The following is a 22,146-nucleotide window of genomic DNA, read 5'->3' on the forward strand; positions in this document are numbered from 1 at the left end:
TGCCCACTCTCGCCACTCCTGTTCAACATAGTACTGGAGGTTTTGGCCAGAGCAATTAGGCAAGAAAAAGGAATAAAAGGAATCCAAATAGGTAACGAAGAAGTGAAACTCTCACTATTAGCAGATAACATGATTTTATATATAGAAAACCCTAAAGAATCCATTGGAAAACTATTAGAAATAATCAACAACTACAGCAAAGTTGCAGGGTACAAAATCAATCTACGAAAATCAGTTACATTTCTGTATGCTAATAATGAACTAACAGAAAGAGAGCTCCAAAGGATAATAGCATTTACAATTGCATCAAAAAGAATAAAATATCTAGGAATAAACTTAACCAAAGAGGTGAAAGATCTGTACACCGAAAACTATAAAACATTGCTGAAAGAAATTGAAGACGACACAAAGAAATGGAAAGATATTCCGTGCTCCTGGATTGGAAGAATTAACATAGTTAAGATGTCCATACTTCCTAAAGCCATCTATAGATTCAATGCAATCCCTATCAAAGTTCCAACAACATTTTTCACAGAAATAGAACAAAGAATCCTAAAATTTATATGGAACAACAAAAGACCCCGAATAGCTAAAGGAATCCTGAGAAAAAAGAACAAAGCTGGAGGTATCACACTCCCTGATTTCAAAATATACTACAAAGCTATAGTAACCAAAACAGCATGGTACTGGCACAAAAACAGACACACAGATCAATGGAATAGAATCGAAAGCCCAGAAATAAACCCACACATCTATGGACAGCTCATCTTTGACAAAGGAGCCAAGAACATACAATGGGGAAAAGAAAGTCTCTTCAACAAATGGTGTTGGGAAAACTGGATAGCCACATGCAAAAAAATGAAAGTAGACCATTACTTTACACCATACACAAAAATTAACTCCAAATGGATTAAAGACTTGAATGTAAGACCTGAAACTGTGAAACTTCTAGAAGAAAACATAGGCAGTACGCTCTTCGACATCAGTCTTAGCAACATCTTTTCAAACACCATGTCTGACAGGGCAAGAGAAACAACAGAAAAAATAAACAAATGGGACTACATCAAACTAAAAAGCTTCTGCACAGCAAAGGAAACCATCAACAAAACGAAAAGACAACCTAACAATTGGGAGAAGATATTTGCAAACCATACATCTGATAAGGGCTTAATCTCCAAAATATATAAAGAACACATGCATCTCAACAACAAAAAAACTACCAACCCAATTAAAAAATGGGCAAAAGACCTGAACAGACATTTCACCAAAGAAGATATACAGATGGCCAACAGACACATGAAAAGATGTTCAAAATCACTAACTATCAGGGAAATGCAAATCAAAACTACAATGAGATATCACCTCACGCCCGTCAGAATGGCTATAATTAACAAGACAGGAAACATGTGTTGGAGAGGATGTGGAGAGAAGGGAACTCTCATACACTGCTGGTGGGAGTGCAAACTGGTGCAGCCACTATGGAAAACAGTATGGAGATTCCTCAAAAAATCAAGGATAGAACTACCATATATGATCCAGCTATTCCACTGTTGGGTATTTATCCAAAGAACTTGAAAACACCAATTTGTAAAGGTACATGCACCCCTGTGTTCATTGCAGCGTTATTCACAATAGCCAAGACTTGGAAGCAACCAAAGTGCCCATCAAGAGACGAATGGATAAAGAAGATGTGGTATATATACACAATGGAATACTACTCAGCCATAAGAAATGATGAAATCCAGCCATTTGTGACAACATGGATGGACATTGAAGGTATAATGCAAAGTGAAATAAGTCAGAGGGAGAAGGTCAAATACCGTATGATTTCCTTCATTAAGTAGTAGATAATAACAACAATAAACAAACACATAGGGCCAGAGATTGGATTGGTGGTTACCAGAGGGGAAGGGGGGAGGGAGGAGGGTGAAAGGGATAATTCGGTACATGTGTGTGGTGATGGGTTGTAATTAGTATTTTGGTGGTGAACATGATGTAATCTATGCAGAAATAGAAGTATAATGATGTACACCTGAAATTTACACAATGTTATAAACCAATGTTACTGCAATAAACAAAAAATTAAAAAAAAAAACAAGAAGTATTTTTCTTCTCACCTTTTCCAATCTGCTTCTCCAATATGCCACACGCCATGTACCCACGTGTTCAAGTTAGAAATGTGATGTCATCTTTGACACCTGCCTCTCCCTCATCGCCCACATCTAAGCCCTCACCAAGACCTGTCAATTCTACCTCTGAAATATATCACAAACCCACCCACGTCTTCTCATCTCTACCACCATAACCTGATCCAAATTACCTCTCTTCTGGACCCCCGAAATGACTTCCTAACTCGTCTCCATTTCTGTTTCTACTCTCTACACGGCAGCCTACACAGAATGACCTTTAAAACAAATTAGATCATGTCCCTTCCTAGCTTAAGAACATTCAATGATTCTAAAAAAAAAAAAACTCCTAAATCCTCAATTCTGGTCCATAAGGTCCTGCGTGATTTTATCTCCATCCGTTTTCCTGGCCTCTGCTTCCCACTTCCCACGCATCTCTGCTCCAGTCATTCTGTCCATCTTTTACTCTTCAAAGAAACCATATTCTTTCCTACCCCAATGCCTTTGTACCTGCTGTTCTTCTATCTGGCAGAGACTGTTAGATGCTTGCCAAAGACCATATTCTCCTCACCTACTTGGGTGTGCTGCTAGACTACATTTCCCAGACTCCCTTGCAATTTTTGTGGCCAGCAAATACAATTATAGGCAATGTGGTGTAAGCAGAAGTGATGTATACCACTTCCAGGCCTGGCCTATAAAGACATCCCCCACATGCTCCTCCTTTCTCTTTCTCTTTTCCCATTGGTGGCAACAGAGATGACCACCATGCAACTTTGGTGGTCACATGTCAAAGATGGCAAATCTTCTGTCAGAATGAGTCCCAGAATGACTGTTGGAGAAAAGGCATCTCATCTTTCTTTCTTCTGCCCAGCATAGGTACCTGAGTAAGAAATACACTTCTATTGTGCTTAAGCCATTATATATATGGGGGTCTATTATTACAACAGTTTGCCGTATTTTAACAAAAACCTGTACTTGGAGCATTGATCAACCATACCACCACACACACACACACACACATATTCCTACACTTAGTCACTCTGCATTGTTCACACCTACTCATATTTTAGGTCTGGGCTTACACGTGTTGAAAGGCCATCCCTGAGTCCCCTCATCTAGTCTATTTTAAGTTGCTCTAACATTCTCTTTCTCCACGCACTATTCCTTCCTGTCATTTTACTCATCACAATGCATAATTACATATCCATTTGTGCATATATTTATTTAAAGTCTGTGTCCACAGCTGATCTGTAAGAGCCACTGAGTCAGAACCTTTAGTCCACCACAATAATAAACACAGAGCTTGCACTGTGCTTGGCATACTGCAGTCACTTAATGGATTTTAAAAAGTAGAGAATGAACAAATGAGAGGCTATCATCAAGGGAATACCTTTTTTATCATGAGACCACAACTTTAGACCAAAAATCCTAGAGAATTAAAATACAGACCACAGGGACTTTTTTTTTTTTTTTTTTACTTTTATTCATTCAGAATGCAATTCTGGGCCAATCTACAACCAAGAGAAAAAACTCCAAAATTGGAAGTAGTGTTAACAGGCTGAATAATATAACAGTATTGCCCCTATATGTACAAGCAAGTCAGTTTCTGTTCCTTTCATTAAAACTCTTGCTAAACATTTACATTTTCTTTCCATTAAATGCATTAACAAGATTATGCTTATATAGCTAGTCAGCGTGAGACAAATGACAATTTATACTGAACTAGTTAAGTCTTGCAGTATAGTGCTCACAACCCCAAGCTGTAGCCGTTGACCTTTTCAATGGCACTCACTGTGTGACACTGTCACCAATTACATTAAAAAGACTTCATTAATTTTTAAAAGCTATAATTACTCAAAAAGTTCTATATTGTAAATAACTCATGGAATATTGCATTTAAGTCTAAGATGGCAAGATCACTTAAATCTTTTCTACAGTCCTCTGTGGTAATATATGTAGGAAAATGAATGTTATATAAGAGAAGAAATAGAACAGAGTTCTTATATTTTTACCTGTCTATTTATTTTAAGTTCTATTAATATTTAAATGATTAAAAATAAATCAATGTTAAATATTAACTGCACAAAATCTTAAAGAAAATGGCCACATTACATCATAATACTACATTGTATAGATAGATTAAAAGCAGCTAATTAGAAGCCTTTTTAAAAATTTAAAGTTTCTGACATCATTTTCCACCATTCCATCAATTCTTCCTTTTCCTCTTCTTTCCTTTCAGAAAATGATTCCAGTTCAAAATCAACCTAAAGGAGAAAAGCAAGAATATGTTGTTATCAAACTGTATACGTACTTTTAAAAACTGAAAAAAAAAAAAAAAACTAAGAGCAGTTTTAGAGCTTATAGGATAAGCTCAATCTAGCCACCTGAATTAAAGTATATTTTTAAAAAACCTCTCATGATAAACAAAAGAAACTTTCAGGGTAAAAAAAAGTCAAAAGCTGTTGTGTTTGAAATGTGCTTTGATCTAAAAGCTTTGTAGGATTATTTCAAAGCAGATTATTTAAAGGCAGATTATTTAAAGGCAGTTTTTTCCCCCAATAAAAGGATGTAATTTATAATTAATTTTCTGCCTTTGACTATTCAGTGAGCTTCTCCGGTCGACCTTGAATTTTCTCCTAACAGCTGGGGGAATATGGAAGAATGCAGTTCAGCGTCCTGGTGTCCCAAACCACAAGATTCTGCTTTCCAGAATCTTGAATCTGTTAAAGAACCTGATGAAAGCACATTCATCTCTAGACCACCACAGAGGCCAGTGGCCCAGGAACTCAACTCTCCTTGTGAACTGGGAGTCCTCAGCAAGTCTATGGAAAATCCATACACTTCTGCATAAAGGGCAATTCAAAGTATGCAGCCTGCAACCCCAATCCTCCTCGGACCTCTCAATTTCTATGCCTCCATTCTAGATGGAACTAAGATTTCTTTGATTTGATCACTTACACGCTGGTCATTTAGGAATGTGATTATTCCCTACCTCCTTGAACTAACCCACGCTAGAAAGGCTAAGGATCAAAATAGCTGAACCTTTTACAGCCTGGTTCTGTAGCTACTTTTTCCAGGTTTCACTTGCCCAAATTTACTTCCTAATTTTAATACATATACAGCCTAACGTACATATACACCCAATCAAAACCAAAGCACCAGTTAAAAATTCAAGATACTTTGTTTGCAAAAACCAAGCATTTATACTCCAAATTTTGGGTGCATAAATAAAAATACAATAATTTCTTTTCAAGTTAGCCTTTTGATTGAAAATCCTGAAGGCCATTCCATGGTGCCAGTAATGGGACAAAGACAGTAGTAAAATCCTGCTCTATGAGAAGCTTTGGTCTCGTCACCATCACCTTCCTACCAAGGTAAATGGTATCTACTTAAATAAGATACATTTTTTTTTTAAATAATCTGTTTTATTCTCTTTATTTATTTATTTTTTATTTATTTATTTATTTATTTTGTGAGGAAGATCAGCCCTGAGCTAACATCCATGCTAATCCTCCTCTTTTTGCTGAGGAAGACCAGCTCTGAGCTAACATCTATTGCCAATCCTCCTCCTTTTCTTTCCCCAAAGCCCCAGTAGATAGTTGTATGTCATAGTTGCACATCCTTCTAGTTGCTGTATGTGGGATGCGGCCTCAGCATGGCCGGAGAAGCGGTGTGTCGGTGCGTGCCCGGGATCCGAACCCGGGCCGCCAGTAGCAGAGCACATGCACTTAACCGCTAAGCCACAGGGCCGGCCCTAAGATACAGTTTTTGATAGAGCTTAGCATAGAGGGCCTTGCTCATAGTATGTACTTAATAAATGCTTGGTAAATGCCTAAAATTATCTTGCAGGCATAATTTATTTTTCCAAATACTTATTGAGTAAGGTTTGTACTAAGTGCTGGGTTAAAACAATAAATGGAACAGAATCTCATTTAGATTGAAATCAAGGTTGGCAAATACAAGTTTAATTTTTTAAAGTTTTATTTGATTTTCTTGTAGATCTCTTCAAAAACTGAGAAACAGTAACAGAGTTTCACACTGAGTGGTGATATTAAATCGTGCAACAAGACCTTGCGCAAGTCACTTACGTTGCTAGGGCTCAGCTTTCTCATCTGTTAAATGGGGATAATGGTACCTACCTCATAGAGTTATTATGCAGGTTAAATATAAGTCACTAAAATACGCCTGACACATGGTAAGTGCTTAATAAATCTTAGCTATTATTATGATTACTTACCCCAACAGCAGGGCTATAAGGAACTGCCACTTTCTTTGTTATTGCCAGATAGCCTGGAGCTGAGGCTGTAAGTTTATAGTTTCCAGGTACAAGCAATCTCCAGTAATCACCATCCTTTGCTGTAGGGAAACAAAATATCAAATCACAAGACACATACATGAAATGCATAATTATACCATCTAAGGAATACCCACTATACTGCAGTTCAACTTCTTTGTTTCTCTATTTTTAAAGTAGATGCTTGTGGAATTTGATGAAATTCCATTGAAAAGAGTGTGGAAACTCTCTACAGGGTGTCATTTCTATAGTAATTTTATAGATACTAAAGTTAAATTGTCTAATAAACCATCTAAGATAATGAATCTTCATAAGCATGTCAGGAGTGACACAGGTAAAAAGATATATAATGTCCCCAAGCAGTGGGGTCAGAGCATCTGGCATCATGTTTTGATTCTTGCCAAGGATCTTGCCAGGTGAAGATCTGATGGTCTGAGAGTCTAGATCAGTGATTTACAAAGTGTGGCCCAAAGGTAGTCTCATCAGAAACCCTGAGACACTTGTTGGAAATTTAGGTTTCTCAAGATTGAGAATACATTGGTCTGGAGTGTCTTCTAGGAACTGCATTTTCAACAAGTTCTCCAGAGAATTCTTAAGCAGAGTTATGTTTCACACTCTCTCACTCCCCACATATCCACAGTTCCCTCCTAACCTAGATTAGGATCCATGGCCCACCACTATACTCACTCTCACACATATGCTTTCAACTCATTTGCTTTTCCCCCTTGGTTATACATGCCTGGCAAACCACTAACCCTGGATAATTTCCAACTCCCTACTCTATGCCTGCCCCGTGCAGCCGCAAGGAGCTGGAGCAAACACACAGCCATGCTGATCTGTCTCTGATTCATCAACACCAGCCTTACACAGGTCGTGGTGCTCTCCTGTCTTCCTCCATCACTCCCTCCCTAGTCTTTCACTCTGGCAGTTTCCTAGATCAGTGCCTATCACTGGGATACTTGGTAAGATGCAAATTCTACTTCACTAGCTCTGGGGTAAGGCCTGAGATTCTGCATTTCTAACCAGCTCCAGGGAGATGCTGAATTTAGCTGCCAGTAGGGGGCCCATACTTTGAGGAGCAAGGTTCTAGTGGACAATTCACACTTTCTCCTTTTCCTAACACCTCTAACACATCCTCTTCATCCTCACTCTCAGTTGATGCTTTACTTCTTATTTCACTGTGAAAAGAGAAACAATCAGAAAAAAATAAGCCCCCATCGCCATCTCTTCCAATCTACCTCTAGACTCCACATCTCTTTTCAGCTGGTGCCTCATTTATCTTCTTGGCTTTATAGCAACATTTCTGGAAAGATTTGCCAATATGTCTAATGTCTCTCCTCCTAGTATCCCTCGGACCACCCCAGTCAGGCCCCCACCACGCCAGTGAAACAGATTTTGTAAAGATTCTCCACACTGGCTCATTCACAAGGTTCAACTCACCTGACACTTTTTAGCACTCCCTCCTTCTTGAAACACTTGTAGGCTTCCAGGCAATGCACTTGAGTTTTCTCTTTGCCTTAGATTCTATTGCTAGTTCCTCCTTCCGACCCTGCCCTCAAAAAGCTGGAGTGTCCCCAAATCGACTCCTCAGATTTTATTCCTTTCTACCTATATTTACTCCCTACATTAGATTTTCCCAAAATTTTCACATCAGGGAAGGCAGAGAAAATATTTGTATGGCATGCTAGAGTTAACAGATACATCCCCTCTGTTTCTTGTGGCCAGAGGGGATCAATGCATGGGTGCCACGTTTAGGAGACCCTCCCTGAGGGCTAAGGGGAAAGATATCTTGCCACAGATTCTGGTACATTGGTTGGAAAGGTGTGCTGGCACTTAGTGCGTTGTTGATAATATTTGTTAAATGAATAAATAAATGCAGTTCTAGGGCCGGCCCCATGGCTTAGCAGTTAAGTGCGTGCGCTCCACTACTGGTGGCCCGGGTTTGGATCCCGGGTGCACACGGACGCACCGCTTCTCTGGCCATGCTGAGGCCTCGTCCCACATACAGCAACTAGAAAGATGTGCAACTATGACATACAACTATCTACTGGGGCTTTGGGGAAAAAAAAGGAGGAGGATTGGCAACAGATGTTAGCTCAGAGCCAGTCTTCCTCAGCAAAAAAAAAAAAAAGAGAGAGAGAGAGGAGGATTAGCATGGATGTTAGCACAGGGCTGATCTTCCTCACAAAAAAAATAAAAAAATAAAATAAATGAAGTTCTAGAGGACAAATGTTAAGGGTTAAAAAAATACATATTATAAATGTGGAGGTTAAGAAAGAGGTAATGGTATAGAGGGGTTTGGGAAATTAGTTAAAGGTTAATTAATTGTAAGGTCTAGAAATATGTAAAGAGTTTATAGCTAAAACGATATTACTGTTGTTGTTGAAAAGATCCCAACAAATAACAGTTAAACTAAAATGAGCTAGATAGATGTTTATTAACAGGAGTAGGTAGGTTTTGCTAGGAAAATACATCATTTTGCCCAAACTGGGAAAATGGAAATGAGGCTTTAAACCTAAATAACTAACATCGACCTCAATCCTGTAACATCCTGTTTAACCTTGACTAAATCTGGATTTATTATATGGATTAAATGAGGAAACAAATGAGAAATCCTAGATACACGATATGCTGGCAGTTATCTTCCTTCTTACTCTTTTCGCTCCCTCCTAAGGTCCACCAATTAACAACTCGTTAGCGCTTCTTAAGAGAGATCAGGAAGACACTGATATTTTAACTCCAGCTAGTTCACTTCCTTTGCCTCAAAAACTACAAAGAATCTCCAGTGGACGGCACCACCTCGCAGCTCTGGGGTGAGATAACTGGGGAAAGGGCGCCATCTGCTGCTCCCCAATTTCTAAACTCAGCAGCCATCCTGAGTAATGGCCTGACCTGCTCCCTCAAATGAAATTTAACTAGATCAAAGCTGGGGAGAGAGGAGGTAAAGAGAGGAGGTAAAGGAGGTAAATGAGGCACTTAACTGTTTTGCTTAGAATAGCATAAGATTAGAACTAGGATGATAACTAATCATGTTCTTGTGTATAACACAAGAGCCTCCAGATCATGGCAAGGAACACCCACCAGACGTAATATCGTGGTCTATTCCTTCCACGGAGATGGTTGCATTGGCAATTGGGTTACCTTGAAGGTCTCGGACAAACCCTTTAACTCCTCGATGTATCTGTGAAGGTTAAGGACAACCAAAAAATTCATATTAGAAATGACCTAAAAACACATTTCACATCAAGAATCTCATTTTCTAGCAAAATACTGTAGATCCTCAGTATCCTTTGTTTAAGAATCAAAACGTGCTCAAAAGGCCACTGAATTTTCTGAGCACTCTTGACTCTGCTTTTTCTCAAATGGAGAAATGAGAAGTAATCCCCTGAAAATTGATATCTTGTTCTGAGTCAAAGAAAGACTGTGAAGTACCTTCCAAACCACCCAAACAGAAAACAACAAAAAAAGAAAGTCTGTTATATCTGTAAAGTAGTTCTGGCCTTAGCATATTTCATAACTTTCTCTCTCTTTTAAATTTGGTCACTTGTATATAGGCTATATGAACATTGTCAGTTAAGAAGAATATTTACATTACAGCCCTTTAATATTTGTTCATTCTGGATAAAAAGACATATACTGTGAATAGTTTTGCAGTAAACCCATTAACAATATTATTTTGGTTGAAATTAAGTGGCGTGAATGATCAGTGAACTTCATAGCTGAAAACTGGATTTAGAAACAAAATGGAAGAGTTGCTATTAAGAATAATCCTCCTCGGGCTGGCCCAGTGGTGTAGTGGTTAAGTTCACATGCTCCGCTTCGGTGGCCCAGGGTTCACAGATTCGAATCCCGGGAGCAGACCTACACACCACTTATCAAGCCATGCTGTGGCAGCCTCGCATATCAAGTAGAGGAATATAGGCGTGGATTTTAGCTTAGGGACAACCTTCCTCAGCAAAAAAGAGAAGGATTGGCAACAGATGTTAGCTCAGGGCTAATCTTACTCAAAAAAAAAAAAGAAGAAGAATCCCCCTGAATTAAGTTGCAGTCATCAACTAATGCAATGTAAACTACAAAAATAGCTTTTTCCTTTATTTTTAAACAAGTCAATATGTGTTTGAAGTGACAGAGTCACTTCAGGTCTTGAGAAAGTACTGCTTCTCGAGTATCAAAAGGTAATTCATTAAGCTTGATTACTTAACAGAATATGTCCCGACCTCCCAAAGACTCAGACTGCTCCTCACTCAATCTGGCCCTAGAAAATGAATTTTCTTCTGCAACTGATAATATTTGAATATTTCCCTACAGAAGATAGAATAAGTCTCATGTATCCCTTTGTCATCAGAGGATACATTTGGCAGTGGTACAACGTTTTATCAAAGAGATGCCCCTGGTCATCAGCAAATCTTTTTGCATTTGTTATTTTTTTAAAAAGCAGAACCTCTAAAACTGTATAAAAATAACATAAAATTTTTTTCTCTAAAGGCAATTTGTAAATGGTAAAAAGCTAAACACGTCATCGGTAATAATAATTTTATTGGCAATCAGTATAGTGAGACAAGAGTAAACATATTTTATTTTATTTATTTATTTATTATTTATTTATTTATTTATAGGTGAGGGAGAGTGGCCCTGAGCTAACATCTGTGCCCATCTTCCTCTATTCTTTGTACGTGGAATGCCACCATAGCATGGCTTGATGAGCAATGTGTAGGTCCATGCCTGGGATCTGACCCGTGAACCCTGGGCCATCGAAGCAGAGCAGGTGAACTTAACCACTATGCCACCAGGTCAGCCCCGGAAGAGAGTAAATATATTTTAAAAACAAAAAGACATTTTTAAGATCTAGTGAATCTTTGACTTTTCCCCAAGACTCATTTATGTATTAGCCAACGAAAATTGAAAGAGACTGAAATTTAGCCACCAGAAACAGGCTTTCTGAATGAAATTCACAGAGCAAAGGAGTGGCTGAGGATTAGAAAAATTGTAGAGATGAGAAAGAAAGGTACACACAGAGATGGCATAGAGCAGAAAATCAGAGAAGAAATACAAACTTTAAATTTCTTAATATGAGGGCTGTTCAAAGAAACTTAGAAAGCTTGTAAAAGAGGAATCATTCACCCACATGTAATTTCTTCATCTTGAGGCACTATAATCCTGATATTATCAATATTATAAACTTTAAAGAAATGAAAGTTTTAAATTTCCTTATCGAAAAATAAGTCAAACATCTCAAAACATAATTCACTTGTATTAGGTACCAATATACCCAGTCACGACTTTACTTTTCTCTGCCTCTGCAATCCAAGACATATTACAGGATGCAGTTTAACAAATAGTTAAACAAGTAAATGTCTATCTCTGATATGCCAATTGTGGAGTAAACTTTTCTGTTTGAAAAATTCCACTGTAGTAATACATCTCAATAGAAGTGTTATGGGCTGTCACAACCCCACATGAATGCAGACTGGAAAATGTTGTCACTTTATGGCTTTTGCAAAGGAAATCACAGAAGTTCAAATTTCACTCATGCCTGGAGAAGCTATTTACTACACTTGTCCCTCCTGTAACGCTCTCTTCTCAGATTCCAGGACATTTCAATCAACCAAGGCTAACAAAAAAAAAGAAAATCCAGAAGATTCTCCATTGTTGCTAGGTCTGTTTAAATCAGTAGTGCTTAAACCCTTGTGTACTTAAATGTCATCCAGAGGGCTTGCTGAAATGGAGATTCTGGGCTCCCGCCCTGCAAGGAGTGTGATTCACTGCCCCATGTGATGGGGCAGGAAACTCACTTTTAACAAGAACGTAGATGATTCTGATGCAGGTGCCCATGAACCTTTCTTTAAGAAATTCTATGGGAAGTTTGAGAACTAGACTGTTCCAAAGCTGTTGCGTGAGAGGCTGTCCTCCATAGCAAACTATTTACCCTAATTAACTCTACAATTCCAGTTCCTGAAAGCATCCCTTTAAAACTATGCAAGAGATTTCCTCTCAATCAAGTACAGAATTAGATCTCCTAATCACCTATTTTCCATGAGTTGTAAATTAGTCCACACTTAGATTTTAGGTCCAGGTGTTCAAGTGCTAGTCACCACCATATTCTGTTTCATTGCCAAGAAAACAATTGCAACACAGAATTTCTGGCAGTCTTCACTGATCTTTCATCAGTCTTTGATTCCCCGAACTGGAATGTTCTATGAGGCAAGCTCACTGTAAATATCGCTCTTCCTGCTTCTGCACAGCTCGCACCGTAACATTGCTGCCTTATCAGGGTGGACTACGCGGATCTGTGGACAGATCAAATTCTCATCCCAAGTGGCATAAAACAAGATTGTATGACCTGGTCCCTCTTCTTTTCAGCTTATTTCTATATAAACTGATATAGCTGTTAGATGAATTTATGCATGCCCACCTGCCACCATAAATATCACAAACATCTTCCTCTTCCCTGATGCACACATTTGTATTTTATTTTAGACCTAAGAGAGGTAATCAGCAGCTGAACCTGTTTTGTAATCATTGATTGCAGTAGTAATCTTATTGGCTTCAGCTATAGTAAATCTTATAGTACAGCTCCAAGAAGCCTTTTCTGAACCCCCAGGACTGGGGTAGGAACCCTTCTGTGTACTGCCGTTGCTCTTTGTAGTTAACCTTCATTTTAGCATTTAGCATCCTCTCTTGTGGTTAGATATTCATGTTTCTGAACTCCACTAATATGAATCTTTCCTGAGGGCGGTCACTATCTCCAGCACCTTACAGGGTATGTGGGACACAAAAGTAATTCAATAAATTTTTGATGAAAAAATATGTACATAAAATAAAAAGCATTTTAGGTGCAGGCCTGGTGGCATAGCGGTTAAGTTTGTGTGCTCTGCTTTGGCCACCCACAGTTTCGCAGGTTCGGATCCTGGGTGCCGACCGATGCACCACTTGTCAAGCTATGCTGTGGGGGTGTCCCATATAAAGTAGAGGAAGATGGGCATGGATGTTAGCCCAGGGCCAATCTTCTTCAGCAAAAAGAGGAAGATTGGCAACGGCTGTTAGCTCAGGGCTAATCTTCCTCACAAAAAAAAAAAAAGGCATTTTAAGGAGGCATTCATTGATATCTAAGTGGAGAACACACCCAACAGCCCTATCTCACCTATTCTGCCCACAAAATACATTTTTCAGTTAACTTTGCTCTTGGAAGATCCGTCCAAATATAGCTCTCCTCCAAGGAGACACACTACAGGGGTTCCCACCAAGGTTGTTCCAGGGTCAACACGGCTAATTATCCTTATTTTTGTTGTTGAAAAACACCTTTTCATGTTAACACGCAGCAGGATTCCATTCATTGAAAAGATCCTGTGTAATGGGTACTGTTTAATCACTGTGTGTCATCAGTGGATCTATTCCATGATAGTCCCTTTTGGTAAGGTATTATATGGATATTTGACATATGTAAAAGAATTCTTAAGCTGATTTTACATTTTTTTAAATGCATTGGGTTCATATGTATACATAGTTTATATGTACACATATACACGCAAATGGCTACATGTTTATTTAACATCATTTGTTTATGTCAAATTAGTTTAAAAATTAGTCTGGACTGTCTGCTGGCATATGAAACTAACATCACTCTACTTGAATTGGGTATAAATGGCCACATACAGAATGGCATTTGAGGACTGTCAAAGCATTGCAGCAAGGAACAGAATCTTTAGATCTTTTCCACCACCACTGCCCCCAGTGCCAATGTCTACATAGTATAGAGGGGTGGGATTAGCAGGGGACTGGCCTGGGTTAAGTCTGAGTAGGTAAGGTATTTCATTCTGACAGATGGTGAGATTCCCTAAAATTCTGTACAGATCCCATTGGAATGGCTACATAAGTGACTCTCTGGTCAAGATTTAGGCTTGGGTCATCAGAAGCATTACAGCATGGTAATTCTGGAACTAGACAGCCTGGATTCGGGCTGAGTGACTTCAGGCAAGCTGTCTAACTTCTCTGTGCCTCTGATTCCTCATTTTTAATCCAGGGATGAATAAGAAAAGGAGGAGGAGGAGGAGAAGGGGAAGGGGAAGGAGGAGGAGGAGGAGAATGAGGAGGAGGAGAAGAAGATGGTGATGAAGATGAAGATTAAGAAGAAGAAGAAGATGGTGATGAAGATGAGGATGAAGAAGATGATATAACTTCCCTCACAGGGTTGTTGTGAGGATTAAATGCATTAATTATTACATGTAAGGCATTTAGAACAATGCCTGGGAAACAGTAAATGCCCAATAAATGTAAGCTATCATTATTTTTATTACCTCAGACCCAGCTAAGCCTAGGATGAGACCAACAAGGCATGTGGGGCACAAAATTTAAGCAGGCCCTCATGCTCCAGTGCTGGTCCTATACCTGCATGCCCCTGAGAGCGAAAGCCTCCTTAAATTTTGTACCATAAGTGCCTCACTTACTCATTCTAGTCTGGATCCTTCCTGGGATGCCTGACAGGCCCAAGGTGAGCAGGGTGGATGAGAGTCCTAGGACTGCCCTTGCTTAGAGCAACATAATGGAAACAGAGCATTGCCTCACTTCTCCACAGCTCTCCAGTTTCATCAGCTCTCAGTGAATATTCATGAACAACCACAAAACCCATGACAAGTGAAAGCCTATTTGAACCACTACTGACACATTTTCCAAATGTAGCATCCTCATTCTGGGTCGATGGACGCCCCTGGACTGGACTCTTCTTAGGAGACTATTGTATGCCAGGTTTAAATGCTCTTAAATCTCCCATTTTATGCTGGACACTGTGTTTACCTGCTCAAGGTAGCTAATGAGGGAGTCTTTGTTATCCTCCCAGTAGCTCTTCAAAGTCTCTTCAGGTGGAAACTTTTCACAGCTAAGCTCCACAGTGATCTCGAAACAGTTGCTGCTGAGGTAATTGAAGTCTTGCATTCCTGCCAAAGCACCAAATGGAAAGTCAAAATATGCAGGTGGTGACTGAATCCCTACACAGGCTGTTCTGCTGAATTGAGAGCCAAGTAAAAGATACACCAACCAGTGCATTTGGGGAAGCCTGTGGGAAACCACAAGAGAAATCACCTACCATAAGGCAGAGAACACATACCTCAGAGATTGTTATTATCTCAATAGCACAAACTCTCTCAGGTTTTAGGTAATCATTTAGCTTAATGCAGTGTGGCTATAGGGTGCTAAAGCAGCCATCAGCCAGGTTCCATATTGCTGGAATCAGCTTCAAAGAAAACAACAGGGGAGTGACATCATCAAGATGGCAATATACAAGTTTTCTATTGTCTTCCCTTCCAAAGAACACCAATTTTGACAATCACCCATGAACAGAGTGCCTTTGTGGAAGTCCAAGAGTCCAGCGGAAAATATCCAGCACACTACTGGAGCAAAACAAAATCCAAGATTGGATGCATTGAAGAGGGTAGGAGGAACAGTTTCACTTTACCTGTGTCACCCCTTCCCCAAAGTGGCACGGCTCAGTGCCAAGAGAGACCTAATTAATAACACGAAAACATATGAAAATATACAACACATTAGTAAAAGTAAGTATATAGTCAGATTCACAATACTTAATACTGCAATATGGGGGTGTGTTAATCATTTAACTCTAGTATAAAGGTTAAAGGACAAAACTATTAAAAATAACTATATCTATAATAATTTGTTAATGGATACACAATATGAAAAGATGTAAATTGTGACATCAAAACATAAAATGGGAGAAGGGTTAAAATGGTAGAGTTTTTGTTTGGGATCAAAGTTAGGTTGTTACCAGATTAAAACAGATTGTTACATCTATAAGATGTTTTATGTAAGCTTCATGGTAACCACAAAGAAAAAACCTACAGTAGATTCAAAAATGTTAAAGAGAAAGGAATCTAAGCATACCACTACAGAAAATCATCAATTCACCAGAGGAAGAGAGCAAGAGAGGAAGAAAGGAACAAGGGAATTACAAAACACACAGAAAACAATAAGATGACATTAGTAAATTCTTACCTATCAATAATTACTTTAAATGTAAATGGATTCAATTCTCCTATCAAAAAGCATAGAGTGCCTAAATGGATAAAAAAATAAGACCCAACTATATGGTCCCTATAAGCAACCCACTTTAGCTTTAAGGACACACCTAAGCTTAAAGTGAAGGGATAGAAAAAGGTATTCCACGCAAATGGAAACCCAAAGAGAGCAGGGATAGCTATATAATAGACAAAATACACTTTAAGCCAAAAACTGTAACAAGAGACAAAGAAGGTCATTATATTATGATAAAGGCGTCAATGCATCAACTATATAATTTTTCAATACAACTATCAAAAATATATATGCACTCAACATTGGAGCACCGAAATATATTGAGCAAATAGTAACAGATGTAAAGGGAGAAACAGACAATACAATAATAGTAGGGAACTTAAATACCCCACTAACAACAATGGATAGATAGATCATCCAGACCAAAAATCAATAAGGAAACATTGAACTTGAACTATACTTTAGACTAAATGGAACTAACAGACACCTACAGAACATTCCATCCAACAGCAGCAGAATACACATTTTTCTCAAGCACACATGGACAATTCTCCAGTGCAGGCCTTAAGATAGGTCACAAAACAAGTCTTAGCAAATTTAAGAAGACTGAAATCATACCAAGTATCTTTTCTGACCACAACAGTCCAAAACTAAAAATAACAACAAGAGAAAGACTGGAAAATTCACAAATACATAGAAAAGTAAACAACACACTCCTGAACAACCAACAGGTCAGAGAGCAAATCAAAAGGGAAACCAAAATATCCTGAACAAACAAAAATGGAAACACAACATACCAAAACTTATGGGAAGCAGCAAAAGCATTCCTAAGAGTGAAATTTATTGTGATAAATGCCTACATTAAGAAAACAGATCTCAAATAAACAATCTAACTCTACACTTCAAAGAACTAGAAAAGAACAAACTTTAAGCAGAAGGAAAGAAATAACAAAGATTAGAGCAGAAATAAATGAAATAGAGACCAGAAAAATAATAGAAAAGATCAAATAAAAAACAATCAGAAATGAAAGAGGAGACATTACAACTGATACCACAGAAATACAAAGTTTCATAAGAGATTACTACAAACAATTATAGGCCAACAATTAGATAACCTAGAAGAAATGGATAAATTCCCAGAAACATACAACCTACCAAGACTGAATCATGAGGAAATAGAAAATCAGAAACAGATCAATAACTAGTAAGGAGATTGAATCAGTAATCAAAAAATTCCCAAAAAGAAAAGCCCAGGACCAGATGGTTTCAACGGTGAATTCTACCAAACATTTAAAGAAGAATTAATGCTAATCTTTATCAAACTCTTACAAAATATTAAAGAGGAGGGAACACCCCCAAACTCTTTTTACAAGACCAGTATTTTGCTGATATCAAAGCCAGATAAGGACACTACAAGAAAAGACAACTATAGGCCAATATCTCTGATAAATACAGATACACAAATTGTCAACAAAATACTAGCAAACTGAATTCAACAGCATACTGAAAGGATCATAAAGCATGATCAGGTGGAATTTATCCCTAGGATGCAAGGATGGTTTGACATACACAAATCAATAAATATAATACACCACATTAATAGAATGAAAAATAAAAATCATATTCTCAAAAGATGCAGAAAAAGCATTTGACAAAATTCAACATCTTTTCATGATAAAAACCCTCAATAGATTGGGTATAGAAGGAACATACTTCAACATAATAAAGGCCATATATGACAAGCCCACAGCTAACATCATACTCATCGATGAAGGATGGAAAGCTCTTCCTCTAAGATCAGGAACAAGAAGAGTGCCCACTCTCACCACTCCTATTCAACATAGTACTGGAAGTTCTAGCCAGAACAATGAGGCAAGAAAAAGAAATAAAAGACATCAAAGTGGGAATGGAATAAGTAAAATTGTCTCTGTCTGTAGATGATATAATCTTATGTATAGAAAATCCTAAAGACTTCACCAAAAAAAGTTAGAACTAATAAAAAATTCATTAAAATTGCAGGATGCAAAATCAACATACAAAAATCAGTTGCATTTCTATACACTAACAACAAACTATCTGAAAAACAAAAAAAGCAATTCCTTTTACAACAGCATCAAAAACAATAAAATACTTAGGAATAAATTTAACCAAGGAGGTAAAAGATCAGTACACTGAAAACTATAAGACATGGATGAAAGAAATTGAAGATGACACAAAGAAATAAAAAGATATCCTATGTTCACAGATCAGAAGAATGATATTGTTAAAATGTCCAAACTACTCAAAGCAATGTATAGATTCAATGCAATCCTACCAAAATTCCAATTGCATTTTTTGCAGAGATAGAAAAAAAAATCCTAAAAGTCATATGGAACCACAAAAGACACTGAATAGCCAAAGCAATCTTGAGAAATAAGAATAAAGCTGGAGGCATCACACTTTTGGATTTCAAACTATACTACAAGCTATAGTAATCAAAAGAGTATGATACATGAATAAAAACAGACACATAGACAAATGGAACAGAATCAAGAGCCCAGAAATAATCCCTGGTGTATACAGTCAACCAGTATTTGACAAGTGAGCCAAGAATACTCAATGGAAAAAAGATAGCCTCTTTAATAAAAGATGTTGGGAAAACTAGATACATACATGCAAAAGAAAGAAATTGGACTTTTATCTTACACCATACACAAAAATTAACTTGAAATAGATTAGACTTAAATATAAGACCTGAATCTGTCAACTCTTAGAAGAAAACATAGAGAAAAATCTTCTTGACATTAGTCTTAGAAACATTTTTTTGGATATGACACCAAAAGCAAAGGCAACAAAAGCAAAATTTAATAAGTGGGACTACATCCAACTGAAAGCTTCTGCACAGCGAAAGAAACAATCCACAAAATGAAAAGGAAATCTACAGAATGGGAAAAAGTATTTGAAAATCATATATCTGATAAGGGGTTAATATCCAAAATATATAAGGAACTCACACAACCCAACAGCAAAAAAACAAATAATGCAATTTAAAAATGGGCAGAGGACCTGAATAGACATTTTCACAAAGAAGATATACAGATGCCCAACAGGTACATGAAAAAGTGCTCAACGTCACTAATCATCAGGGAAATGCAAATCAAAACCACAATAAGATATCACCTCACACCTGTTACAATGACTATCATCAAAAAGACAGGAAATAACAAGTGTCGGCAAGGATGTGGAGAAAAGGGAACCCTTGTCCATTGTTGGTGTGAATGTAAATTGGTGCAGCCACTATGGAAAACAGTATGGAGGTTCCTCAAACAATTAAAAGCAGAACTACCATACGATCCAGCAATCGCGCTTTTGGGTATATATCTGAAGGAATCAAATCATCATCAAGAAAAGATATCTGCACCCCAATGTTCACTGCAGCATTATTTAAAATAGCCAAGACATGGAAACACCCTAGGTGTCCATCAACAGACAAATGGATAAAAAATGTGGTGTGTGTTTTTATATATATATAAAATATATACTATATATTAATTCAACAATCATTGGGTATCTACTATGTATAAGAGATAATGATAATACTACTTTAAATTGCACCAAAGAGCAGATTCTATATCCAGAAAAACTTTAATTTGAACCTGATTCAAATTAGTAGTGGATGCTGTTGGTGCTCCCCAGGTTGCCCCACTTACCATCCAGTCTATGTTAGGGTTAGGGTTAGGATTAGGGTTATATATATATACACCACACAATGGAATATTATTCAGCCATGAGAAAGAAGGAAATCCTGCATTTGCAACAATATGGATGGACCTTGAGAGCATTATGCTAAATGAACTGTCAGACAGAGAAAGAAAAATACTGTATGATCACACTTATATATGGAATTAAAAAAAGCCAAACTCACAGAAACAGAGTAGAACGGTGGTTGCCAGGGGATGGGGGTCGGGAACTAGGGAGATGTTGGTCAGAGGGTACAAACTTCCAGTCGTAAAATGAATAACTTGTGAGGATCTAATGTACAGCATGGTGACTATAGTTAATAATACTGTTTTATATACTTGAACGTTGCTAGATCTTAAATCTTCTCACCACAAAAAAATAAAAATGGTAATTATGTCAGGTGATGGATGTGTTAACTAATCTTACTATAGTAGTCATTTTGCAATACATACATTATCAAATTACCACACTGTACACATTAAACTTACACAATACATGTTAATTATATCTCAATAAAGCTGGAAAAAAATAATAAAATTTTTAAAATAATAAATAATAATTTTTTAAAAAAAGAAGACTGCAGGGTGAAAGACTCCATCCTTACTGGCCTACTAAAGAAGTGAGCATCCCTCTAAGACCACCTCTATCAGGAAGACCTTGGAGAGTCATGTAAGATGATCTGACATACTATCCTATTCCTTAAGTCCAACCAATATCACAGTGTATTCCTGAGCGACTGGGAGTCTTGATAATATACTATATATTAATTCAACAATCATTGGGTATCTACTATGTATAAGACATAATGATAATAATACTTAAAATTGCACCAAAGAGAAGATTGTATATTCAGAAAAACTTTAATTTGAACTTGATTCAAAGTAGTAGTGGATGCTGTTGGTGCCCACTAGATTGCCCCTGTTTTTCAGAAAATTGCTGCTAGGAGCCACCTGGCTTGGGAGGGTACATCCTTCAATCTCCCACTCCTAACCCCTACAAAGCAGCCCACAACCCATGACTGACTATAATGAGCCATCTAAGGCTGGTGCCCTTGCCTCAAGGCAGAACAACCCTGCCTGTAACTTAAGCTTGAGACCCTCCTCTCAATGGCTCAGGCCAAGGCTAGACTGTACCTGAGACCACATCCTTGCTCAGCTCCATCCCCTTCCTTACCCTGCTTCCCTCACTTCCACACAGGGTCTTTCCTCAAGAGCACTCTCTTGATAAATTACGAGCATCCGAATCCCTATCTCAGGCTCTGCTTTTCAAAAATCTGACCTGAGGCACTGATTTTATTCACTATATAGAAAGCTTTCTTTGACTGTTTGATTATTGTGGTACATAATCGTTGGCTAAGATTAACATTATTAGTGTTATCATTACTTTACTGATATTAATTACTTGGTATTCTATAAACAATGCACTGTTTGTCCAAAAAGGTAATTCCAAAGGAGTTACTAAAGTTTTTATAAAAACTGTGTAAGTTTTTATAAACTTTTATAAACTGTATAAGTATAAAATTACTTCTTATCTGAAGTATTTGACATAGGCTAAATCCTAAATCTGACATAGACCTTATTTCTCAAGCTATGGGGGGGTGGGAGGAGTGCTAAGTCTGATCTGGCCTGATGCAAAATATAAATTAAAACAGAATAAACATATATTAGAAAGAAAAAAATCAGGGAGAATTTTTTCTCAGGGCATACTTCAACAAAAGAAGCACATTAAACAAACCAAAACCCTACAATTAGCTAGTGCTGCTAATGCCCTAACTAATTCTCATCTTCACTTCCAGGTGGGCTGTAGAAAATTTTGCATAGGCAAAGAGGGAAAAAATACACATCAGTATCTTTACATTTCACTCTTCATCCTTGGTAGAGGTGAGTATCACACAACTGTTAGAGGTCCAGGTAGCCATAAACATAAGAGCTCTGCAGAGTCACGTGGGGCAGAGGGAGCCACGAG

At 37.8% G+C, this 22,146-nt stretch overlaps 1 protein-coding gene across 1 annotated transcript in view; it reads right to left on the reverse strand.

Moving 5' to 3' along the window:
- Nucleotides 1-3,600: 3,600 nt before the first annotated feature.
- The window catches only part of CPE (carboxypeptidase E), a 114,376-nt gene continuing 95,830 nt past the window's right edge, over nucleotides 3,601-22,146 (reverse strand). The window contains exons 6-9 of the mRNA XM_087437448.1: nucleotides 15,211-15,350; nucleotides 9,502-9,601; nucleotides 6,364-6,482; nucleotides 3,601-4,390 (exon numbers count right to left, since the gene is read on the reverse strand). Coding sequence (XP_087293574.1) covers nucleotides 4,292-4,390; nucleotides 6,364-6,482; nucleotides 9,502-9,601; nucleotides 15,211-15,350 — 458 coding nt within the window. The 3' untranslated portion in view covers nucleotides 3,601-4,291. The remainder of the gene's footprint in view (nucleotides 4,391-6,363; nucleotides 6,483-9,501; nucleotides 9,602-15,210; nucleotides 15,351-22,146) is intronic.

The sequence above is a fragment of the Ceratotherium simum genome, chromosome 12 (assembly GCF_057802395.1).
Source record: "Ceratotherium simum simum isolate JZ-2026a chromosome 12, ASM5780239v1, whole genome shotgun sequence".
Lineage (NCBI taxonomy): Eukaryota > Metazoa > Chordata > Mammalia > Perissodactyla > Rhinocerotidae > Ceratotherium > Ceratotherium simum.